The sequence below is a fragment of the Aulonocara sp. 'chitande type north' Nkhata Bay genome, linkage group LG23 (assembly GCF_057382095.1).
Source record: "Aulonocara sp. 'chitande type north' Nkhata Bay isolate Kocher_YH1m ecotype deep benthic linkage group LG23, A_spYH_male_GT1.1, whole genome shotgun sequence".
Lineage (NCBI taxonomy): Eukaryota > Metazoa > Chordata > Actinopteri > Cichliformes > Cichlidae > Aulonocara > Aulonocara sp. 'chitande type north' Nkhata Bay.
This window is the reverse complement of record NC_141365.1, coordinates 17,064,463-17,087,947: the sequence shown is the minus strand read 5'-3', so window position 1 is coordinate 17,087,947 and position 23,485 is coordinate 17,064,463. Positions and strand designations below refer to the sequence as shown.

Here is a 23,485-nt window from a genome sequence, read left to right as displayed (position 1 = left end):
TAAAACTGGGGAAAAAGTGAAGGAAAAACAAGCAGGGAAGCAGACAGGGAAGCACTGAAGGGAAACTGAGGTATTAGAAATACAAGGAGTCCATTATGGTACAAGCACCATGACATAAGATGTCCTTTGGCGCCAGAGATAACAGTTCTATTAAATAAGAAATAATGTTCAGCAGGTCTGACATGATGACATAAGCTGTGGAAATAATATCATTTCTTGGCAGAAAGCTTTACAAGTTCTGGAACCTATATTTTCAGTTATCCCACCAATAATGCCTCTCTTTGAAGCTTCCAGAACCTACAGCTTTCAAACTCACAGCTCACATTTTGTAAAGTAACTTTTCCAATCCCATATACATATATATATATACACTCAACAAAAATATAAACGCAACACCTTTGTTACTGCTCCCATTCCCCATGGGATGGACGTAGAGACCTAAAATTCATTCCAGATACACAATATAACCATCCCTCCCAAACAGTGGTCACAAATCAGTCCAAATGTGTGGTAGTGGGCACATCTGCTATATTGAGATAATCCATCCCACCTCACAGGTGTGCCACATCAGGATGCTGATCTGACATCATGAGTAGTGCACAGGTGTACCTCAGACTGCCCACAACAAAAGGCCACCCTGGAATGTGCAGTTTTTTGCGCTATTGGGGGTCTGGGGACCCAGAACCGGTCAGTATCTGGTGTGACCACCATTTGCCTCATGCAGTGCAACACATCGTCGCATGGAGTCTATCAGATTGTCAATTGTGGCCTGTGGAATGTTGGTCCACTCCACTTCAATGGCTGTGCGAGGTTGTTGGATATTCGTGGGAACTGGTACACGCTGTCGTATACGCCGGTCAAGCACATCCCGAACATGCTCAATGGGTGACATGTCCGGTGAGTATGCTGGCCATGCAAGAACTGGGACATTCCCAGCTGCCATCTGCCCTGAACAATGTGAACCATGATTCATCTGTGAAGCGCACACCTCTCCAACGTGCCAGACGCCATCGAATGTGAGCATTTTCCCACACAAGTCTGTTACGGCGACGAGCTGGAGTCAGGTCAAGACCCCGATGAGGACGACGGGCATGCAGTTGAGCGTCCCTGAGACGGTTTCTGACAGTTTGTGCAGAAATTGTTTGGTTGTGCAAACCAATTGTTCCAGCAGCTGTCTGGGTGGCTGGTCTCAGACGATCTTGGAGGTGAACCTGCTGGATGTGGAGGTCCTGGGCTGGTGTGGTTACACGAGGTCTGCGGTTGTGAGGCCGGTTGGATGTGCTGCCATATTCTCTGAAACGCCTGTGGAGACGGCTTATGGTTGAGAAATGAACATTCAATGCACGGGCGACAGATCTGGTTGACATTCCTGCTGTCAGCATGCCAATTGCACGCTCCCTCATTGCTTGTGGCATCTGTGGCATTTTGCTGTGAGACAAAACTGCACATTCCAGGGTGGCCTTTTGTTGTGGGCAGTCTGAGGTACACCTGTGCACTACTCATGATGTCAGATCAGCATCCTGATGTGGCACACCTGTGAGGTGGGATGGATTATCTCAATATAGCAGATGTGCCCACTACCACACATTTGGACTGATTTGTGACCACTGTTTGGGAGGGATGGTTATATTGTGTATCTGGAATGAATTTTAGGTCTCTACGTCCATCCCATGGGGAATGGGAGCAGTAACAAAAGTGTTGCGTTTATATTTTTGTTGAGTGTATATATATATATATATAAAAACACCCAGCACGCCCCTGCGGGAGGTTTGTCCTTCAAGCTCGGGTCCTCTACCAGAGGCCTGGGAGCTTGAGGGTCCTGCGCAGTATCTTAGCTGTTCCCAGGACTGCGCTCTTCTGGACAGAGATCTCCGATGTTGTTCCCGGGATCTGCTGGAGCCACTCGCCTAGCTTGGGAGTCACCGCACCTAGTGCTCCGATTACCACGGGGACCACCGTTACCTTCACCCTCCACATCCTCTCGAGCTCTTCTCTGAGCCCTTGGTATTTCTCCAGCTTCTCGTGTTCCTTCTTCCTGATATTGCTGTCATTCGGAACCGCTACATCGATCACTACGGCCGTCTTCTTCTGTTTGTCTACCACCACTATGTCCGGTTGGTTAGCCACCACCATTTTGTCCGTCTGTATCTGGAAGTCCCACAGGATCTTAGCTCGGTCATTCTCCACCACCCTTGGGGGCATCTCCCATTTTGACCTCGGGACTTCCAGGTTATACTCGGCACAGATGTTCCTGTACACCATGCCGGCCACTTGGTTATGGCGTTCCATGTATGCCTTGCCTGCTAGCATCTTGCACCCTGCTGTTATGTGCTGGATTGTCTCTGGGGCATCTTTACACAGCCTGCACCTGGGGTCTTGCCTGGTGTGATAGACCCCAGCCTCTATGGATCTTGTGCTCAGAGCTTGTTCTTGTGCTGCCATGATTAGTGCCTCTGTGCTGTCTTTCAGTCCAGCTTTGTCCAGCCACTGGTAGGATTTCTGGATATCAGCCACCTCCTCTATCTGCCGGTGGTACATACCGTGCAGGGGCCTGTCCTTCCATGATGGTTCCTCGTCTCCCTCCTCTTTCTTGGGTTTCTGCTGCCTGAGGTATTCACTGAGCACTCGGTCAGTTGGGGCCATCTTCCCAATGTATTCTTGGATGTTCGTTGTCTCATCCTGGACTGTGGTACTGACACTCACCAGTCCCCGGCCCCCTTCCTTCCGCTTAGCGTACAGCCTCAGGGTGCTGAAGAAGGGACTGCTCTCACAGCTAGAAGGGACTGCTCTCACAGCTAGAGATTGACGAGGTACAACACAAATGCTACGGCAAGGAGGAGTCAGGACGCCAGGTCAGGGGGGAGATATCATCGCCCCCACCCAAGATTGGGTACATAGCCCCAAGTGCGATAGGAGAAGGACCGTTGAGTGCGAGAGGAACTGACCTGAAAAATAGGATCATGGCCAAGCTTGAAACCTGGATCCCCCGTAGCCGGTTACCAAGATTACGTGAAGTACCCTCAGAAGGTCTGCTAGATGATGTTAATGCAGCACTACGGACAATACCTACAACCACGATTACCGACACTAACAAGCTGATCTACAATACGGCAGCAGTGATCAGTGAGATGCTTGGCTACAAGTTGAACAGCCACAAGGGGCAGTACCCTCCATGGAGAAGGAGGCTAGAGGACAAGATCAAAGTAGCACGGAGGGAGGTCAGCCAACTAATGGAGTTGCAGAAAGGTGCGACAAAGAAGGTGCATAAGAAATACAGCAAGCTGTCCATACCTGAGGCCTTGGAAACTTCCAAGCAAAGACTCACAGCCTTGGCCAGCCGCTTGAGGAGGTACACCAGAGAGATAGAAGGCAGGAGAATAAACCAGCTGTTCTCCACAGAACCAGCAAAGGTGTACTCTCAGTGGCAAGGGAACAATAAGAGAACAGCACCACCAAGGCTGGAGACGGAGCAATACTGGAAGGGCATATGGGAGAAGGACGCAACCCATAACGGCAATGCTCAGTGGCTAGTGGATCTGAGGGCAGACCACAGCGACCTCCCTGAACAGGGTCCAGTAACCATCACAGTGGCAGATATCCAAGAAAGGGTCTCCAGTATGAAGAGTTGGACAGCACCAGGGCCCGACATGGTTCACGCCTACTGGCTGAAGAAGCTGACTGCACTCCACGAGCGTCTGGCAGCACAAATGAACCAGCTGCTAGTTAACGAGAGACACCCAGAATGGCTAACCGAAGGTCGGACGGTCCTGATCCCCAAGGACCCCAAGAAGGGACCGGTCCCCTCCAACTACCGACCAATAACCTGCCTCAGTACTACATGGAAGCTCCTGTCAGGCATCATATCGGCTAAGATGAACAGGCACATGGGTCAATACATGAGCGGGACACAGAAAGGAATTGGCAAGAATACCAGAGGCGCAAAACACCAGCTACTGGTAGACAGAACAATCAGCCGAGACTGCAAGACCAGACTGACCAACCTGTGCACTGCCTGGATTGATTACAAGAAGGCCTATGACTTAATGCCCCACAGCTGGATACTGGAATGCCTAGAATTGTACAAGATCAATGGGACCCTAAGAGCCTTCATCAGGAACTCAATAGGGATGTGGCGTACAACACTAGAGGCCAACTCCAAGCCCATAGCACAAGTCACCATCAAGTGCGGGATCTACCAAGGAGATGCTCTGTCCCCACTGCTGTTCTGCATAGGCCTGAACCCCCTCAGTGAGATCATTAACAAGGCTGGCTATGGATACCGACTACGGAACGGAGCAGTTGTCAGCCACCTCCTGTACATGGATGACATCAAGCTGTATGCCAAGAGTGAACGAGACATCGATTCACTGATCCACACTACCAGGCTATACAGCAATGACATTGGAATGTCGTTCGGACTGGAGAAGTGTAGCCGGATGGTAACAAAGAGAGGGAAGGTAGTCAGAACTGAGGGGATTGAACTACCAGAAGGCAACATTGCAGACATAGAGGACAGTTACAAGTACTTGGGGATCCCGCAGGCAAATGGGAACCATGAAGAGACCGCTAGAAAAGCTGCAACCACCAAGTACCTGCAGAGGGTCAGGCAAGTCCTGAGGAGTCAGCTGAATGGTAAGAACAAGATCCGGGCCATCAACACGTACGCCCTGCCCGTGATCAGGTACCCTGCTGGGGGTAATAGGCTGGCCAAAGGAGGAGATAGAAGCCACTGACATATATATATATATATATATATATATATATATATATATGCAACATAGCTGTATTACAAAACATAAACAACATGTTTGGTATATATAACTATAACGAACTTTTCTCAGTGATGCTGTTTATTGTACTCTAATGCTTCATTGTGTCACACTTGGTTGGTGAACCTTGTCAAATTGTACTGCCCAGTTCACTGCACACGCACACACACATGCAGGCATACGCACATTGACCCTTAATGCCTGAGTGCAAGATGAGCAGAGCTGCAACAGACCTTCTCTGCTGGTCGTATGCAAGTGCTAATCCTGCTCTTACACAGCAAACTAAGCTCTCTCTGCTTAACAGAAAAGCGCTTTAGCTATCATAATGCATCCACTTCGCCCTGCAGACCCTCAGTCCACTGTCTGTACACCTCCCCCCTGACACCATCCCTACATTCATCAACTCTGTGCAAAACATGACTTTCATAAGTTGATGGATAGTGTACTGGCATTTTTAGCTTCTTAGCATGCTGGACGCCTCTTGTTCACCACACCTTTGCAGCATTTTCTTTTTTGTGACAACTTAGACAGTTTTTGCTTTTAAAATAATAAGAGACTAACTTTGCACAGCCTGGAAGTATAAATAAGACTGGAACAACATTTACAAGAATCAATCAAGCAAGCAACTGCCAATTTTGTTGCTAAACCAAAATTTAAAAAGAAAAAAAAGTTCGATCTGAAGTAAAAGAAAAAAAAACTGCAGTAACTATGACATTATTACATATCAATGGGTCACCGAACACACATCTGCAAAAACCTTTATTCATGTCAACACCTTTTATGTTTTGTGACAAAATATGAGAAAAAACTCATATATACAGTAACGGACATTTTGATCGTGCACAAACACAGACACACACACACGGTTACACACACAGCCTTACAAGGTGAAAATTAAACTAACAATGCAATTGTGTTTAGTAACAATACAGTTATTCTGAATGGAAAATCCTTGACCTTCATTAATATTTCAAGGAAGCTTGAATTATTTATGAAAATGTGTCTTTCCAAAAACAATTCTCTAGTTTTGCTCTCTGCTCAGTGTCTTGGGTGTGAGGTGCATCCTCTCTCAGAGTTAGTTTTATTTTTATTGTTTTGTTTTTTAATGAAAAACTGTTGGTATGAGTTGTGGGTAGAGACCAAAAGCATTATGGGGTCAGGAACTTGGTTATTCAGGAGGGCTTAGAGTGGGGCCATTGCTTCTGATCGAAGAGAGCCAGTGGAGTTAATTCAGGCATCTGATGAGCGTGCCTCCTGGACGCCTCTTAGTTGAGGCTAGGCTCAGACACAGGATGCTGGAGAAATTGCATCTCTCCACTGGTTTGGGAATCCCTCAGTCTGTCCTCAGAAGTGCTGGAAGAGGTAAGCATGGAGAGGGAGGTTTTGGCTAAGACCACTGCCTGTGCGATCTACATCCAGATGAGCATTTTAAAATGGATGAATGGACTTCTGCAGCCAGACTGTTTACTGAACATAACTCACAATGCAGGAATGTCAGAAACAAAAAAAGAAAAAGGAAGATTTTTCCTTTTTGGTCCTTGAAGTCAATAAAACTGCAGCAATTTGTGTCACATAGAGTGACGTCAGCAACTTTCCACAGCAGTTGGTCTGCCAGCTAGAAGCTAATGCTGCTTCATACAACTCAAATAAGGGAATTAAATATATATAGTTAACTACTGCTAATCAATTGCTACACACTGTCTGCATGTACTGTATGAACTCCCAGTTTACCTATGAAAACATATAGAAGTAAAGAATAAATCATTGAGTTTTCCATTCTAAAGGTGACATCACAGTGACTTTCTTATGGTAACGGTTTTCTTCTGTTTGTTTGTTTTTTTCTTTTTGTTACTCACCTTTTTATTTATGACACATCCGTAGTCCATATAATTATTGCCTCAAAGTTGGACTAATTTAAAATTTTATTATAAGAATGTCCCTTTAGTTCTTTGAAAAACCTCCAGCTGATCCAAAGTGTTGCAGAGGGAAGGTTAACATGAAGTACAAAGAGAGATGGAATGTTTAAGAAATCAGATTTTTTCAGTGCTCATCTTAAGGTATTTTTAAAGCCTCTTTAAAGAAACACCCCACTGTGTAGCACTTCTCTCCTCAGTTCCACACACCAAACAGAAACTGTTTAATCTCATACAAAAAGTGCAGGGACCACATTTTTGTGTGCAATCAATGCGGTAAGATACTTTACTGAAAATGACTAGGTTGGTTTAACAAAATGATAAGCAATGACACCATATCAAGATCAAAACAATAAAGAGCAAGCCCACAGTTGCAAATCAGCAGCAGGAGAGTCTATGACCAGTGAATAGTATGAATAGCATAATGAAGTTGCATTTAGAGGTTGGGACACAGCATGATGGCTGACTCAGACAGCACAGCAGTGTGGATTTTGCGACATACCTCAGATGCTAAAAGCAGCGATAAAGTATAGAACAACAACAAAAACAAAGTGAACAATATATTGATATTTATCTTTATAAATTCATAAATGCTGTGATATGGGATTCAGCTGCACTTCCACACTATACTCAGATAGCTTGACTCCTGCCCTCTTTCAGCAATAACCCCCCTCAGTGAACTCCCTCTGTTATCCCTGGAAAACAATATTACACTTCCATGCCAGCGCCATTCATTTCTCTTTTTACTAGTTGTATTTTGGACAGTTTAAAATATTTTCAGACCTTTATTCCTCCAAATATTTTTTAAAAGAAACAAATTAATTCCTTTAACAAACAACTATGATGAATTTCAATCTGGCTAATGGTATTTATAGATCATTAAGACTGACTCTCAGAATTATTATTCTCTACTCAAACTCTTATCTAATAATGTTTGCAAAGAGGCGCTTGATCTAAGTTATATTTTTGAGTTCGACTTGTACCCCTGTTCCCCAAATTACTAAAGAAGTGCTGTTTTACTCAAATGAGACATTAATATGGTGTGTGTTTAATTTGGTTGGTTAGATATCAAGTTGTGTTGCTTTTTGAATGCTTTTAATATAAATAACTTTGTATCTTTGGGTCTGATCATGATTAGGGAATTAGGTGGTGCTAAGTCTGGACCAAGGCTAACTCACAAACACAATCATATTGCCAGGGGATCTAGGGGCTCAGATCACTGCAGCGCTGTACTGGAGCCTGTGTATTCCTGTCAATTTGCCTCCCTGTATAAATAATTCCTGTAAAATGCTCTCCTTGTATCATCCCACCAATTTCTAGTGGGATTAGCTCAGGACACCGACTGTTTTTAAAGCCACCACATCTGTTTGCTTGGGGTCACTGCCCTGTTTTCAGCCTATCTGTGAAAATGTGCACCGCCACAGCTCTTCTAGATTTTTTTGTGAGTGACTAAATGTATAACATCCAACAATCAACACAAAAGACCATGATTGCTATTGGCAAGGAGTCTTCACAACTGAACGCTTGCAACCATTCATTTTATATGGATACCTCGTAAACAAAGAGCTGCATTTTTACACATTGAAAGAAACAAATTATTGTTTAACTGTTTCTGGTCTCTACCAACTCCTAAAGAAAATATGTGGCTGAATGTTAGGCTGAGAGTAGTGAGAATGAATTAAAAGACTAAAGCTATACAAAAAAATGTAAAAACAAAAAAACATAAAAGTAAAATAGTAAACTGAAGTTTTGCAGGGAAGAAAATTGTCTACGCTGTGATTACAGATATTGTGCCTGTAATAAAAATGTGTAATCACCACACTGAAAAGCATTGCTGATTGAGGAAATCATGTTTGGCTGGTTTACGTAATTTATTGATTACAGAGATTGTTTGTCCACGTCAACAGTCTCTCTCACAAAAGGAGCTCCACAAGGTCCTGCACACACGATTTCAGATAAGTGGAGGATAATGAATGGATGGACAGACAGACAAGTCGATTTTGAACAAATAAATACAAATACAATAAAAATAAGCCCATCTCCACACAGTAGTCTAAATAAGGTAGAGAACAGTAACAGATTTTTCACATGTAAATGGCCTGTAAATGGCCTGTATTTATATAGCGCTTTACTAGTCCCTAAGGACCCCAAAGCGCTTTACATATCCAGTCATCCACCCATTCACGCACACATTCACACACTGGTGATGGCAAGCTACATTGTAGCCACAGCCACCCTGGGGCGCACTGACAGAGGCGAGGCTGCCGGACACTGGCGCCACCGGGCCCTCTGACCACCACCAGTAGGCAACGGGTGAAGTGTCTTGCCCAAGGACACAACGACCGAGACTGTCCAAGCCGGGGCTCGAACCGGCAACCTTCCGATTACAAGGCGAACTCCCAACTCTTGAGCCACGATCGCCCCATGTGACATTTCCAGCAAATTTTGTCAGCTATTGTCACACCCACAAATTGAGTTTTATGCACTTTTTCTAAGCCAACCCCTCTATTTGTACCTGAACTTAATTATTTGTTTAATGGCTACAATATACCATTCACATTTAACTGACCTGGCGGTTGTCATTTGGATAGATGGATGGATGGACTTACATAAACTTAAAGGGCCTTTAATTCATGTTCGTATGTGATTAGGTGTCATGTTATTAAAAATTGATATTTATTTGAATTCATGAATTATTATTTATTATTTAGAATAAACATATTTTTATATTATATTATTATTATTTTTCTATTATATCAAATTATTATTTTTAGAAACAGGAGCAAGCAACATAAGACTTCACAGGAACATAACAGAAGCTTTGACAAAGGGAAAAGAGGATTATTATACACAGAGTAAACACTGGGCGAACAAAACAAAGGTGGAAGTATTGACAATCTAACAGACAGAGCTTAAAAGCCAAAAGAAATCCAGATTATACACAGTAAACTCTGTGGTGCTCATGCTCTAATAATACATCCGGTGGTTCTGAATCCAGCACAGCACCTCTAAGGACTCACTTTTTTCAATTACCATTTGTATTTTCTAACTTCAAAATTGAAGCCTCAATCACATGTTTAACATTAAAATAAATAAACGATACACCTTGTTCATCTCGTTTTTAGTATGTGAAAACGTTATAACACCTTCATTATTAATAAAGGGCATGAACCAATTAATTTAACACAAGATAAAACCACCCTCTATTTATGATGGGATGAGAAGAGAATAAAGAAAACGTAAAAAACATAAATACTTTTATGTAAGGTCTTGTGTAGCACATATTCAATTGATCTTTATATTCTGGTGCATGAAGTGTAATTATATTTTAAATTGCATGATCCTGGTTCAGAGCTTTGAAACTGCACTGCGCCCGTAGAGACCACTTGGGAGGAAAGAAGCTTTGTCAAGCAACTGATCCACTGCCAGTTTCATTTTGGAGATATGCGCTCTGGCTGCATGGGATGGAAACAGCACAGCTGATAGAGAACAGCTGTCCGCTGTTGCACTGGACAGAGGCCAGTGTTAAGCCTGGTGGACTCACAAACACACAAAACCCCACAGGATCTGCCGACAAACTCCCCAAAACTTGCATATTAGATTTACCTCTCTGTGCTTAGCCATGACTCTCACCTCTTTTCCTGTTGAAATATTCCTTCCACCTACGCCAGTCTCTATTGAGTAATAGAGTCTGTGAGAGGAATGAACAACAAGGTCTACTTTACACACCAGTGATGTTGCTTTGGGAGTTTCTTAAAGTCAATCAGAAGGGATTTCTTTCCATAAAACTGAGTAATAGTCAGTTGAACTCCACTTTCACAGTAGGTGTTGATTTTGTGATTTGTGAAAGATTTTTAAAAAATGCTTTTTTTGAAATATAAGTGTCTTTGATTAGACACTTAAGTTTAAAACTACTCTTTCTATCTTTGAGATAAAACAGTACGACTCATCAGTCGTACTGTTATTGAAAGTATCTGCATGTAATGATGCATGAGATGGTTATGAATACTTTTTTCTCTATTGGTTATATTTTTATTTGTGAAGAAACTTGTGAGCTCATTACTAGTTAAGGTTCAAGGAAAGTTTGGCTCAGCAGACTGATTCTGGCTACAGTGTTGAAAAGAAAACTGGGGTTGCTCTTATTTTCTTCACTAATGAAAAGTAAGATGTCATTTTAGGAGGGCTTTTATATAGAGCAATAAACTATTTTTCCAGGTTAAATGAAGATCTTCTAAATTAATGAGATACCATTTCCTCTCTAACTTTTGGGTTATCTGCTATAAGGTGCACATTAGAGAGTTATACCAGGAAGTCAAGTACTTGTGATTTGAGGCTTTCTTTTTCAGAAGCGCCACAGTATCCAGAGTCATGCACAATGTCGATGTGACACCATTAACAAGATAATCGACCTCTGTGGGAGTAGCAGCTCTGCACTGTGTTGACACAATAAGTGGAGGAAAAATATGCTTAAATGTAATTACTGCGCTTTCAGAAAGACGTCTACAGTAATGAAATGTATTACCCACTATTGGGTAATCCATTATTGTAAATTTAAGTGTTATTAAGAAGTAATCAGACAAAAGAGGGTTTTCAGGGAACACTGCATAAATGTTCAGTTCCTATGTCACATGTCAGAACAAGATCCAGGGTGTGATTGAAGTGGTGGGTGGGTTCTTTTACATTTTGAGCCAATTAAGTTTAATAATAGGTTAAATGTTTCTTTTGATCTTTCTTGTTGCCATCACTGTGCAGCACTATGATGAGTTGGGCATTTTCTGAATTGAATGAATGAATGATATTAAATCTTATAAAAATACAAAACAAACATGATCTTATTGCTTTCCAGTGTATTGTTTTTGTAAGTGCATTCATTGTAATCATTAAGAAACATGTCAGAGAAATCTCCTGTGATGGGTCCATTACAGTACAGGTTTAAAAAAAACAAAAAAAAACACCAAAAACCAAGCTAAATTTATATAGGTAGTCCTGTATTCATCTAGAGAACATGCAGAAAGTAAATTTGGTAGAGTTGAGACATGGGGCAACAATGCAGAGCTGAAATGAAAGGCCTGCTTAAGTGAAAATAAAGGGAAAGCACAAGAGACAGAAGACTTACAAAATAAATCTGGAAGCAACAAAACACAGAAGCAAAACTAATACATGACTGAACATGGAGAAACACAAAGGAGGCTACAATCAACAAGGAAATCCAAATTCAAAAAATAGAGGACAACAAAGGTCAAACAAGAAAGCGACTACATGTTTTCTATTGACCGTTTTCTATTGACCAACTGGGGTAATTTCTGAATAAAATGAAATCTGAACATATGCAGTGAAAAGCAGGGAAATGTAAGCTGTTGTAGGTCAAAAGCTGGTATGTCATCCATGTTAATACACTGTCCATATGTGTAAGCCCGCTCTGCTGCAGCTGTTTTTTTCCATCTGATTTAACAAATCTCTGTTTAATGCTTAACAACTTCTCATGTAAACATCAAAGAAATGCAACACCAGTGAAAGGTAACAGTGAGATTTTTCTTTTTCTGGACCACTTTAACATCACATTTTCCATCCATGCGATAAATTGATAGCCTGGTACTCCCACGACAGGCTTTCAATTTATCGCAGGTCATGAACTTACAGTTGTTCCAGTATGTTATAATAAACTGCCAGTTAGGGGGGAAAATCTGTATATACAAATGAAAGCAATAGAAGATCTGAGGCTTTGTGGGATTTACAACCTTGATAAAATACTCATCACCTACCTTGTTCCAACTGGAATTACAAAATCACTGCTTTTGTGACAGCCAGGGACATAATTTCATCTCAAGGCTAAAGTCAACATCAAAGTCAATCGGCCTTGGCAACACAATTGCCTTTTTTTGCTTTTTAAACACTTTTAACAATTTGTTAATTCACCCTGTTAATTTTTTTCCCACTTATTCAGTCAGGAATGAATCTGAATTAAAAAGAAATGACTAACTGTGTGGCACTCCCTCCTCAATGACGGAGAAATTGTTAGCGATTTTCAATAAGGATTGATACTTTGTTTGTAATTCTAAAGTTCAGTATGTAGCCCACTGAATTGAAACAAAAAAGAAGCAGCACTGCAGTAAATGTCCAAAATGTTTGATATGTCAGTGATGGTAGCTCCAGCTAGCTGGGTTTTAAACGCTAGCATCAGAGCTACCAGGGTTATAGTTTGCCTAGTTGTGGCACAGAGCCAGTTTTATGAATAAGAGAGCTAGCTTTCTGCTACAGCTGTTAATATTAATGTACAGAATTTCTTTATGGATACTTTAATATGATTAGGTTATGATTAGTGTTGTTGTTAGGCCCACCCAGTAAAGTATCTGTGCCCCCTTAGCTGAATTCTATTAATAATAAAAGTTGCATTAATTCATATAGTTTGTTAATGAAAACCTTAAATAGCCATATTAGTAAAAAGTCATAGCTGTGCAAGTTTTTCAGTGCTTCTGTAGCAGTCCTGGTAAAAGAAGAAGACAGAGTGGATAGGCCAATAACAGTCAGACTGCTTCTAATGTCTCTTTGAAACCAAAAATACCTAAGTCGTCAGTTTGTGCAACTACTTTTAAAGCATGGAGGTACTGAAAAACTGCGAAACAAGTAGAAATGTGCTGAGGAGATTCTGTGTTCACAATTAGCTGGTGAGTTCATTGATCCACTTTCAGAAAAAATGTTTCTCCTTTTTGTTTCCTGCTTTCCCATATGGAAAAGAAATAGTAAAAACTTATATGTGACTCATGAAAGTGGCCACTTTCTCATTACTTTCATATATTGTTTTAGTAAGTATCCAAAACATACAAGTTTCATTATATAATTTTTCAAGGGATCTTATATCTGTTTTCACATAAGCTTGTAGATGATGTGGTGGCTCTTAACACTTTCTCCAGCTTCTCTTTCACCAATTCACCTCCATCTTTCCATCATACAAGCTCCCATGTTCTTTCTCTCATTCTTTGTGTTTATTGTCAGCGTGCTTCACCAAGTAGAGTGAATTTCAACCAGCATACACCTGCTCCTTGAGAGGATTCAAAAATAGAACATTTGATCCGTGAGTGCTGGATTTGTTTCCCATCTTTTGAGATTTGAGTCTCTAAATGATGCCCAAGCTTGGGCTCTGAGGCACATACTGTTTTGTTACTTAGTATGTATTGCTACAATTTTACAGAAACAAACCACTTTTAAATACAGGTTGCTACGTGATACTGTGAGCCACCGTTATTCTGCTGCAACCAGCCCTCATCTAAGGGTGTTACATCTATCCTTTAGATGAAATGATCTCTTTTTCTCAAATTCCACACATTGTTACTGTTGTGAAAATCAAAATTTCAAATACCATTTTGCTTGTTAAACTTAGCATAAGGACAAAAAAATGTTGTTTTCTATTTCTGCAAGTCTTGTGATATTTTGTTTCTCAACCTGGCAGAGGTGTGGGAAGGACAGTGATGAATCAAAAGATTTTCTGTACTAGGAAATCTACAATATTTAAGTGTAATTCAGCATCACATTTTTTATAATGGCTTGTGCTGGATGTGCATTTTCTTCCTGTATGATGGTGGATGTTAAGAATGCTGGGAGTGACCAGGAGGGACAGGATTAGAAAGGAGAACATAAGGAGGGAATGCTGAGGCTGAGGTGCTTGGAGACAACATTGGAGACACAAGGCTAGGACAGTTTGGAGAACACGCAGAGGAAGAAGGCTGAAGATGGAGCTGCCAGGCAGCAGTAAAAGAGCATGTAGTGAAGGATGACATTCAGAGAGTTGGTGTGACAGAGTGCAAGAGATAGGGTGAGATGAAGGTGTTTACAATGCAGATTAAACATGTACCCATTTATTAGCAAAGAAGAAAAATAGGAAGATAGTCAGAGTCTCATTTCTGTCCATGAAACTGAATTTTTTTTTATAACAGACATCTAAACTCTTCAAAAGGTAATTCATTATGTGTCACTGTTATGCCCTGCTCCTGTTCATTATTTCTTTTTTAGTAACATAAGGTCCTTTTCAAAAATCTGTGTGATAGACTTCCTAAAATTACCCATGACCATTATTTCTCTTCTCTTACCCTGACAGGAGGTGAAGTACTTTCAGTTTCCTGGTGAGCTACTAATGAGGATGCTGAAGATGCTGATTCTCCCACTCGTCGTGTCCAGGTACCTGCACGTCAGTACAGCTCTAACACAATGACCCAAATCACTACTTAACTTAGCATATCTAAAGTTTCCAGTAATGTATTCAGTCGGTTATTAAGACATACATACATTTACATTCTGCTGGTTTGGGATAATTGACATTGGAATCAAGTTTGACAAAATATGTGAATCTAAAATAAAATAAAAATAAAATGATATATGTACTTAATTTTAAGTCCATGTGAATAGAAAAAATAGAAAAATAATGTGATCAGCTGCTTACCTGTACTGCAAGTACAATAAACTGACAGTATTGTTTGCCTTTGATTCCTAGCTCCATTTGCGCTTGATCCATCGATTGAACAGTTCATCTCTGTTTCTTTGTTAGCTCATCGAGTATCCGGTCGTTAAGTCTCCTTAGCCGTGTCTGGGCCTAAACTCCGCTGCAGGTCCATATATCAAACGATCACTATGGCATTACTGAGAGTTGAAAAACTGTCTAAAGTCTTTCATCTTTAATAAAATGATCAGCGTTCTGCTCTACCAGGTGTAACAATTGAGTTTACCATCCAGGCATCCATGAAAACAGAATTTATGACATTTAACAGAGTTAGAAGTTAGCAGGAAGTTAGCTCACTAGCTTCTATCTAAATACAATATAGCATGTCCTGACTGCGGGGTTTTTGAAACAAATTAAAACGTACAGCTCTGTTATCACTTCCAACATAAATGAAGACAGAAAACTAAACAGCAGTGACGTTTGTAGGGTTACTGAAGTTTGGCTAGCTGGTATATAATGATGTGCTACGTGACCGCTAGCGACACAGCTATGTTAGCATAATATAAGCAAGCTAACTTTTTTTCCACTCGATAAAACTTAACGTGAGTGTTCTCGGTGGTCAGGAACAAATGTAATCACATGGCAGGATGCTGTAAAAGGACCAAACTTCAGCCAGGAGAACAACTGAGATAATCCATCCACAATACGAGGTTAGTCATTCATATACTGCTGCATGGGCTGGGCTGTAGTTACATCCTAAGGTTTTAAAAACTGAGCTTAAATAAATGATTAGCGGTAATAAAAGCCGAGGGAGGTCAACAGTGATCACTGACTGTTTTAGGAGCTTTTTGAGATCAAATAGAAGAAAATACAAAACATTAAACATGTTAACAACACAAAAGCCATATTAAACGCTACTACTTTAGACCCGGAAGTAGGATTCGTCACGTCATCACTTAACGACCGGATAAACACCAAAGCTCTCACAATGTGTTCTCACACAGTGCCTGCTTATTGCTTCTCTTTATCTTAGCTCCGTAATATTAGCCACTATTAAAATATAAACCAAAGATCAAGGTCAGAAGTCTGGAGGGGTGGTAGTAGCACAGGTTTATAAACCTCACTGCTTTTTTTGTCATGTCCTTTTTAGATTTGTTTTCACCAGCTTGTCACTTTTTGAATGTGGACGCTAAAAGCTGTCTGGTCGGTTTAGAAAGTCATTGTGGTTTGGGTTAAAGCACACTCTTTCACACCAGTAACCTTCATGTTGAAAAATTATGTGTTGGAAGTGGGCCCATCTTACTATCATAACACAGAGATAAGCCTGTGGTTTTGAAAAAAAGTACATTATTTTATCCACTGAGAGTGAAAACTTTGTTTCTCTCCACAGAAAAGCCCTCTTTAGACTCATGTCCATAAAAATTCTCCTTTTTTAAAATGTCAGTGTGCTGCCTGCACATCTTTACAGTTTGTTTCATCTGCTCCATCTTATCTAAACTTATCTCTATTGGAGCTTTGCTCATGAATCTGTTTATATACCAGTAAAATTACTAACAAACATCCCATGTAAGGAAATGCTGTTTATTATTCAACATAAAACTAGCTCACTGAATAAGATTTTGCATGGAAAAAATACATTTTAAAAGCATCCATTTATTTTCTTATTTACTGAGAAATACAAAACGTTTCTTCATTAATCTTGTTTTGAGAATTTGTATGTAGTTTAATCTTTGGTTTTGATGATGGTTCTTTAAAGATTTGTCTCATTGCATTTCTCTTTTGTTTGCTTTCACAGATGAAACTAACATTTTTACTTTGAGGAATTTACTTTGAACATTCAGTATGTAGGATATGTCTAAATGATCACCGTCCTATTCAGTAGCTTTTGGAGCTTCCGTCATTGTTTTAAGGGGAAATGAAACTGGGAAACAAACCACAGCTTCCTGCATTTGAGTCCAGTGTTTTAACTAGCCATCCAACCACCTGATGCTCTTCTCCTATGTGTCCTTTGCTCTTTGCTGTCCGAATACTTTTTTTTTGTGTTGCGTGTTGTTACTAGATCAAAATGTACTCGCATGTAACGTGGAAAAAATGTCACAGAAAAATATTAGAATTTTTTTTAATACTACCAGTGGCACCACTGCCAAAGCTTAATTTTTATGTATTTACCAATAATAGCTTTCAAACTTCTGAAGTGCTTTTTATTGTTATTCACTCTTAGAAACGTAACAAAATAATATAAATTAAAAACTAAAATGGTAACATTTATGAAACACAAAATTTGTGCTGCTGCTAAAACTTTGGAGTTTGAATAAATTCATATTCGGAATATAAATACCTTGTGTACTCCTAGTTCAGAAGGAAATATCTGAAAAGTCTGTCTGTTCACAGCATGCAATATGAAAGTATATTAATAGAAAGCTTAGTGGGAGAGAAAAGTGTGGTAGGAAAAGGTGCACAAGCAACAGGGATAACTGCAGCCTTGAGAGGATTGTCATGAAAAGTTATATTTTATTAAGTCCTAAATGAATTCAGATATTTAAAAGAAGACTTTCGAGCACTTTGTGCTTCCATTTGCTGAGAAGATTTATGGAGCAGCTGATTTTCTTTTCCACAGGACTTAGGACCTGTCCACGCCACCAAAACTACTACCAAATTCTTTACTGACGATGTTATTGCTGTGCTTGATTGGCCAAGCTGTGGTTTATTGCCAAGAAGATAATAAAAAAATACCCAACCCAACAAAGTACAGACAAACTGAATGTTGCAATCAAAGCAACCTGGGCTTCAGTAACACCTGAGCAGCGCCACAATCTGATAACCTCTATGCCACACCAGAGTATTATTTTGAATTTACCAATCGGTCCATCCATCCAATTTCTTGCACTTATCCAATTCAGGGTCACAGGGGGAATGGAACCCAGCTACCATAGGGGCAGGGCACACCCTGTCTGTCAAAGGGCTAAAACAGTGACACAGACCGCATTCACACTCACAGTCACATCTATGGGCAAATTAGAATCCCCAATTAACGCGACCCCACCAACTGAATGACTGGGCTGTGTTAGGAAGCTGGAGAGTACCCGGAGAGAACCCACACAGACATGCTAACTCCACACAGAAAGTCACAGCCAGATGGTGAATTCAAACCCATGAATGAACCATCGATCATCCAGGACCCTCACAGAACATTTTTGTTCTATGTACATATACTATTTGTGGCAAGAAAGAGCAAGTTATGTTGCATACCATTACAATTTTGATTGGTGGAATATTTAATCAGTGTTAGAAACGAGTATACAAATCCAGGTAACTCAGAGGTGGAAAGGTTAAAATGCATTCAGTCCAAACTTCTTGTTTTTTCTTTCAGTTTGATGTCGGGACTGGCAGCTCTCGATGCAAAATGTTCCAGTCGCCTCGGTCTGATCACAGTATCGTATTACCTGTGGACAACCTTTGTGGCTGTGATCGTGGGGATCATCATGGTCTCCATCATCCACCCAGGAGGTGCAGCCCAAAAAGAGGACTCTGAGGACAGCAGCAAACCCATCATGAGTTCTGCAGATGCACTCCTGGACCTGATCCGGTGAGATTAGAACATTTGTCTAAGTTTTCTGAAGAATTATCTCCAGGCCATGAATTACACACAAATGCGACTTTGACTCATTTGATGGCAGTAGAAACAAAGCACATACTGCTACAGTATGTGCTTTGTATGTGCTGAATTTAGCGTGTGCTGTGTGAGATGGCCAACAAAGGTGCGTTGGCTATCTCATGGATTGGAGATTATATATTGGAATTTCAGGAGCAGGACCAGGCCACCAAACACGCTCATTATGGATGTCATCTGTATATAGGTTCCCCCAGTTCTGCAAGCTGTTCATTCTCGTTTACGTGTCCCACCCTCCCTCCTTGTTCTCAATTTTTTAACTTCTTCACTCCTATGGGGATCTGCCAGGCCTGGGAGCCGTCGTCAGTCCCCTTCCAGGCCTTTCCCAAGCCGCAGCTCAGTTCATGTCCAAGCATTCACCTTTACCTACTAAAACGGTGACGTTGGCCCAGCTAGTGAATTTCTGTTCAGTTTAACCAGTGATTTAAGAATGAGGTTTGTTCTGTGGTCTTTACTTCATTCATGTAAACAAAGAGTCAAACTGAGTCAACACAGGCAGAGAAATCTCAACTTTTAGCATGGATACCAGACTCAAAAATACTGGCAAGATAGTGGAGGATAGGTACTCCAGGTCTTTTCTTTGAATCTTTCTCACAAACATGTAAACACCTGCCAAAATAATCAAAAGTTCCATTGCTGTAGTTCAAACTTCACCGTCTGTCTCGACAGCAGTGTTTTGACATGATGACACACACCCTGAAAACAGGTATATAGATTTTTTTTTTTAATAAAATAGCGTGGCAAGTTTCAAAAGTACGTTATTTCTTGGCGATTACTTTGAGCTAATAATTTAACCCACAATGGGTCGGTTAATGCTCCTCTCAGCTAGCGAAATTGCTTCTTTAATCATCAGAACAGATTTTATAACATAATTGGGAAATGGCTTTTACCGAGATCACCTTTTAACATGATAAACTTGCATTAGGTAACATAATGTGCCGGGGAACGGTGGCTGCTGAAAATGGGGCTCTGTACACCTACATAGATAATCCATTAAGAATCACAAAGTATTTATTTTACTTGTCATTTTTTTACATCATAAATAAAGAAATAGGAAATGTGCTTTTCTTTCAAAACTTGCAGATTTTAAAGTGACCCTAAACTAAGGGTAAGTAGGTGATGGTGTGTTTGTAGAGCAGACACAATCCTGACCGCACCCTAGTTTTTCAGGCTGTTCGGATTTGTAACAAATCCCGAGAGAGGATTAAACATATTGGTTGTCTTAAACTATTCAGTTCCCGTATTCTGGGATGACTTCATTGTTGACTAAAAACCATTTAATCTTCTTTAATAGAAGATGGTACTCAGTTTCTCATAAGCAGTATCTGTAAACAGGACTATTAACTGTCACCTGGCGTGTCTCTGTATCTGTTTGGTTTTCTAATCCAAGCATCTGATTTCAGGCTGTTTATTTGGATGGTGAGTCTGAAGCCAGTAATCAGAGCAGTGACCTTAAAAACTCTGTCAGTAAAAACTAACTAATGGAAGTGTGGCATGTGTTTGAGTTTTTGGAGTTGAAGTCTGCAGTTCCACAGTTTGACATTCAAATACAATACTATAGTCCTTAGTGCTTTTGTGTAAACTATATTGAAATCTATTTTAGACATTAAAAATACTGTATCGTATTCTGTTTTATTCGAGATATTTCCTTTATGTCAAGTTGTCTGCAGCCAGTAAAATTAATAGAATTAAACAGACAGATAATAATAGAAAAAAATGTCCATATTGCCATGTTATTTTGACATTTTTGACAAAACAAAACTCACATGTACGTAGTCTAACCAATCCAATATTACATTTAGAATAGAATAGAATAGAATAGCCTTTATTGTCATTGTACAGAGTACAACGAAATTGGAGTGCCACTCCCTTGGTGCAAGTTTCAATAATAAATATAAATGTAAAATATAAAAAGTACAAAAAAACAATCGTAAGTACTCAAACAATAGTATGTACAATATATACAGAATAGCAGCATAATATAATGACAGTGACGGTATGGAATAGGTTCAATTGTTTTTGTGCTTATTTACTACGGTGATAGCTCTGGGAAAGAAGCTATCTCTGAATCTGTTTGTCCTGGTTTTATGTGACCTGTACCGTCGGCCTGACGGTAATAGTTCAAACAGTTGGTTGCTGGGGTGAGAGTGGTCCTTGATGATATTGCCAGCTCTGCTGAGGTACCGAGAGTTTGCAGTGACCTCCAGGCTGGGCAGAGAGCAGCCAGTGATCTTCTGGGCTGTGTTGATGACCCTCTGCAGTACTTTCCTGTCTGCAGCTGAGCACCCTGCATACCATGTTGTTATGCCGTACGTTAGGATGCTCTCTATGGTGGCTCTGTAAAATGTCACCAGCAGCCTCTCCTCCAGGTTGTTCCTCCTGAGCACTCTCAGAAAGTGGAGACGCTGCTGGGCCTTTTTAACCACCGCTGTAGTATTTGCAGTCCAGGAGAGGTCATCAGATATCTGCACGCCCAGAAACCTCATGGAGTGTACCCTCTCCACACAGCTCCCGTGAATGTAAAGTGGGGCCGGGTCTGCTCTGCCCTTCCTGAAGTCCAAGATAAGTTCTTTAGTTTTCGTGGTGTTCAGTTGGAGGTTGTTAACTGAACACCACTCAGTCAGTCTGTTGACCTCATCTCTGTAGTCCGACTCATCCCCCCTTGAGATGAGTCCAATCACTGTGGTGTCATCCGCGAACTTTATGATGGTGTTTGAGAGATGGGTAGGGGAGCAGTCAGATGTGTAGAGCGTAAACAGGAGGGGACTCAAAACACATCCTTGTGGAGACCCGGTGCTGAGTGTGATGGTGCTGGACCGGTGGGGTCCGAGTCTGACAGACTGTGGTCTATTTGTCAGGAAGTCCTTGATCCAGAGGCAGATGGGGGTGGAGAGTCCCAGGTGAGACAGTTTCTGGACCAGGATCTCCGGGATGATATGATTGAATGCTGAGCTGAAGTCCAGAAAGAGCATTCTCACATAGCTTCCTCGGTGCTCCAGGTGACTCAGCGCAGTGTGGAGCGCTATGGTGATAGCGTCCTCGGTGGAACGATTTGTCCTGTAGGCAAATTGGTGGGGGTCCAGAGTGGGAGGCAGACCGGCCCTGATGTGCTGACAGACCAGTCTCTCAAAGCACTTCATCACTACAGGCGTAAGTGTAAGTGTCCTGACAGGACAAGACTCAGCAGTCCACCTGCATCTTAAGGACAAAGGTCACTCTTTCGAGGATGTCAATGTTCACATTTTGGACAGAGAGGACAGATGGTTTGAAAGAGGAGTGAAAGAAGCCATCTATGTCCACTGTGAGCGACCATCTTTGAACAGAGGCGGTGGTTTACGACGCCAACTGTCTGCCATCTATAATCCAGTTTTGAGTTCCCTCCCCAGACGCCTTAACGCCCACTCACATCCTGGGCCATCTGACCTCAGGAATTCGCATGATAAGGTGGGGCCAGGTTTCACAAAGAGCTCACCCGAAACCCTGGCTGATTGGGACCCACACCCAGTTTCACACCTTGGCTCAGGCGATTAGAGGATCATCAGGGGGTCCTTTTGTCCCTCTGTGGGGAGACACTCCCACTAGGTTTAAATCTGGGACTCTCCACCATTTGACCTTAGAACTGAAGAAGCTTCTCGGATGAGAGGTGAAACGTCTTCAAGCAACTTAAAGAAGTCCAGATGCTTTTCTTTGCAAGCTCCTTTGACATTAATGATGAATCAAATTATTTACTGTAGTTGAATCCAACATAATTTATTTAAGTTGATCCAACCCATGCAAATTACGTTAGTCCCACAAAAATACTTAATGCTGACAGAAAGCCATTTATTAATGTGAGAATCCTTCCCGTGATTATTTTAAGATCATTTTTTGGAGTGTTCAACAAAGTCTAGAGTTTGGATAACTAAAAAATTAATGGATTTATAAAAACTTTTACAGTTGTCACTCCATCCATCCTCTTATCTTTATTAGGTTCGTGGGGGGGCTGGAGGCTATCCCAGATGTTATAGGGCAAAAGGCAGGGTACACCCTGGACAAGTCGCCAAGTCTATCCCAGGGCTAACACAGAGAGACAATCAACCATTTGCACTCACATTCACACTTATCTGTAATTTAAAATCACCAATTAATCTGACCCCACTAACTACCTGTCTTTGGACTGTTGGAATAAACCAGAGTACCCAGAGTGTCAAGAACTAAGGTTCACATGCAAAGATGGGGCCGAATACGAAATTCGCGGGAACTATGTATAGATTAATTTCTTTAACATAAACGATCAGGAACCACCAAGGAAACAAGAATATAACTCAAGCCGAGGAAATCGGGAACTGAAATGCCCTGGGAAGCTGTGATTGAGACCGTGGGAAGAATCAGAGTTGGGGGAGGGTGTCCGTGGGAAAAATCCTAGGAGCGAGAGTTCTCTCGCACACAGAACAGGCAGGACGACAGGCAGCGAATGTCTTCAACTGCCGGATGGCGACCGGGGCACAAGTGTGTAATATTAACACGGGTCAAAGAATACTTGAATAAACTCAGAGCTTAGGAGAGCCAAGTTACCACCAAGAGTGACTAACAGACTGGCATGGAGGAGCTGTCCGTGCTGGGTGAAATAGTCCTCCTGCAATTGCCTGGGATGGAATACAGGTGCAATGCCGGTGCCTGACCCGAGGGCATGGTCACCCAAACACTCCCCGGATACTGTTCT

The 23,485-nt window shown here is 41.3% G+C and overlaps 1 protein-coding gene across 3 annotated transcripts in view; it reads left to right on the top strand.

Annotated features, from left to right (window-relative positions):
- Positions 1-23,485, top strand: part of slc1a7b (solute carrier family 1 member 7b) — a 54,480-nt gene that overhangs the window by 6,262 nt on the left and 24,733 nt on the right. The window contains exons 1-3 of one of the 3 annotated variants that reach the window (XM_086284321.1): positions 14,157-14,633; positions 14,775-14,854; positions 18,484-18,699. In XM_086284321.1, the coding sequence (XP_086140447.1) occupies positions 14,811-14,854; positions 18,484-18,699 (260 nt within the window). In that variant the 5' untranslated portion in view covers positions 14,157-14,633; positions 14,775-14,810. Of the gene's footprint in view, positions 1-14,156; positions 14,634-14,774; positions 14,855-15,721; positions 15,824-18,483; positions 18,700-23,485 lie in introns of those variants that run through there. The other 2 variants (XM_086284320.1, XM_086284322.1) reach the window with 2 other exon arrangements.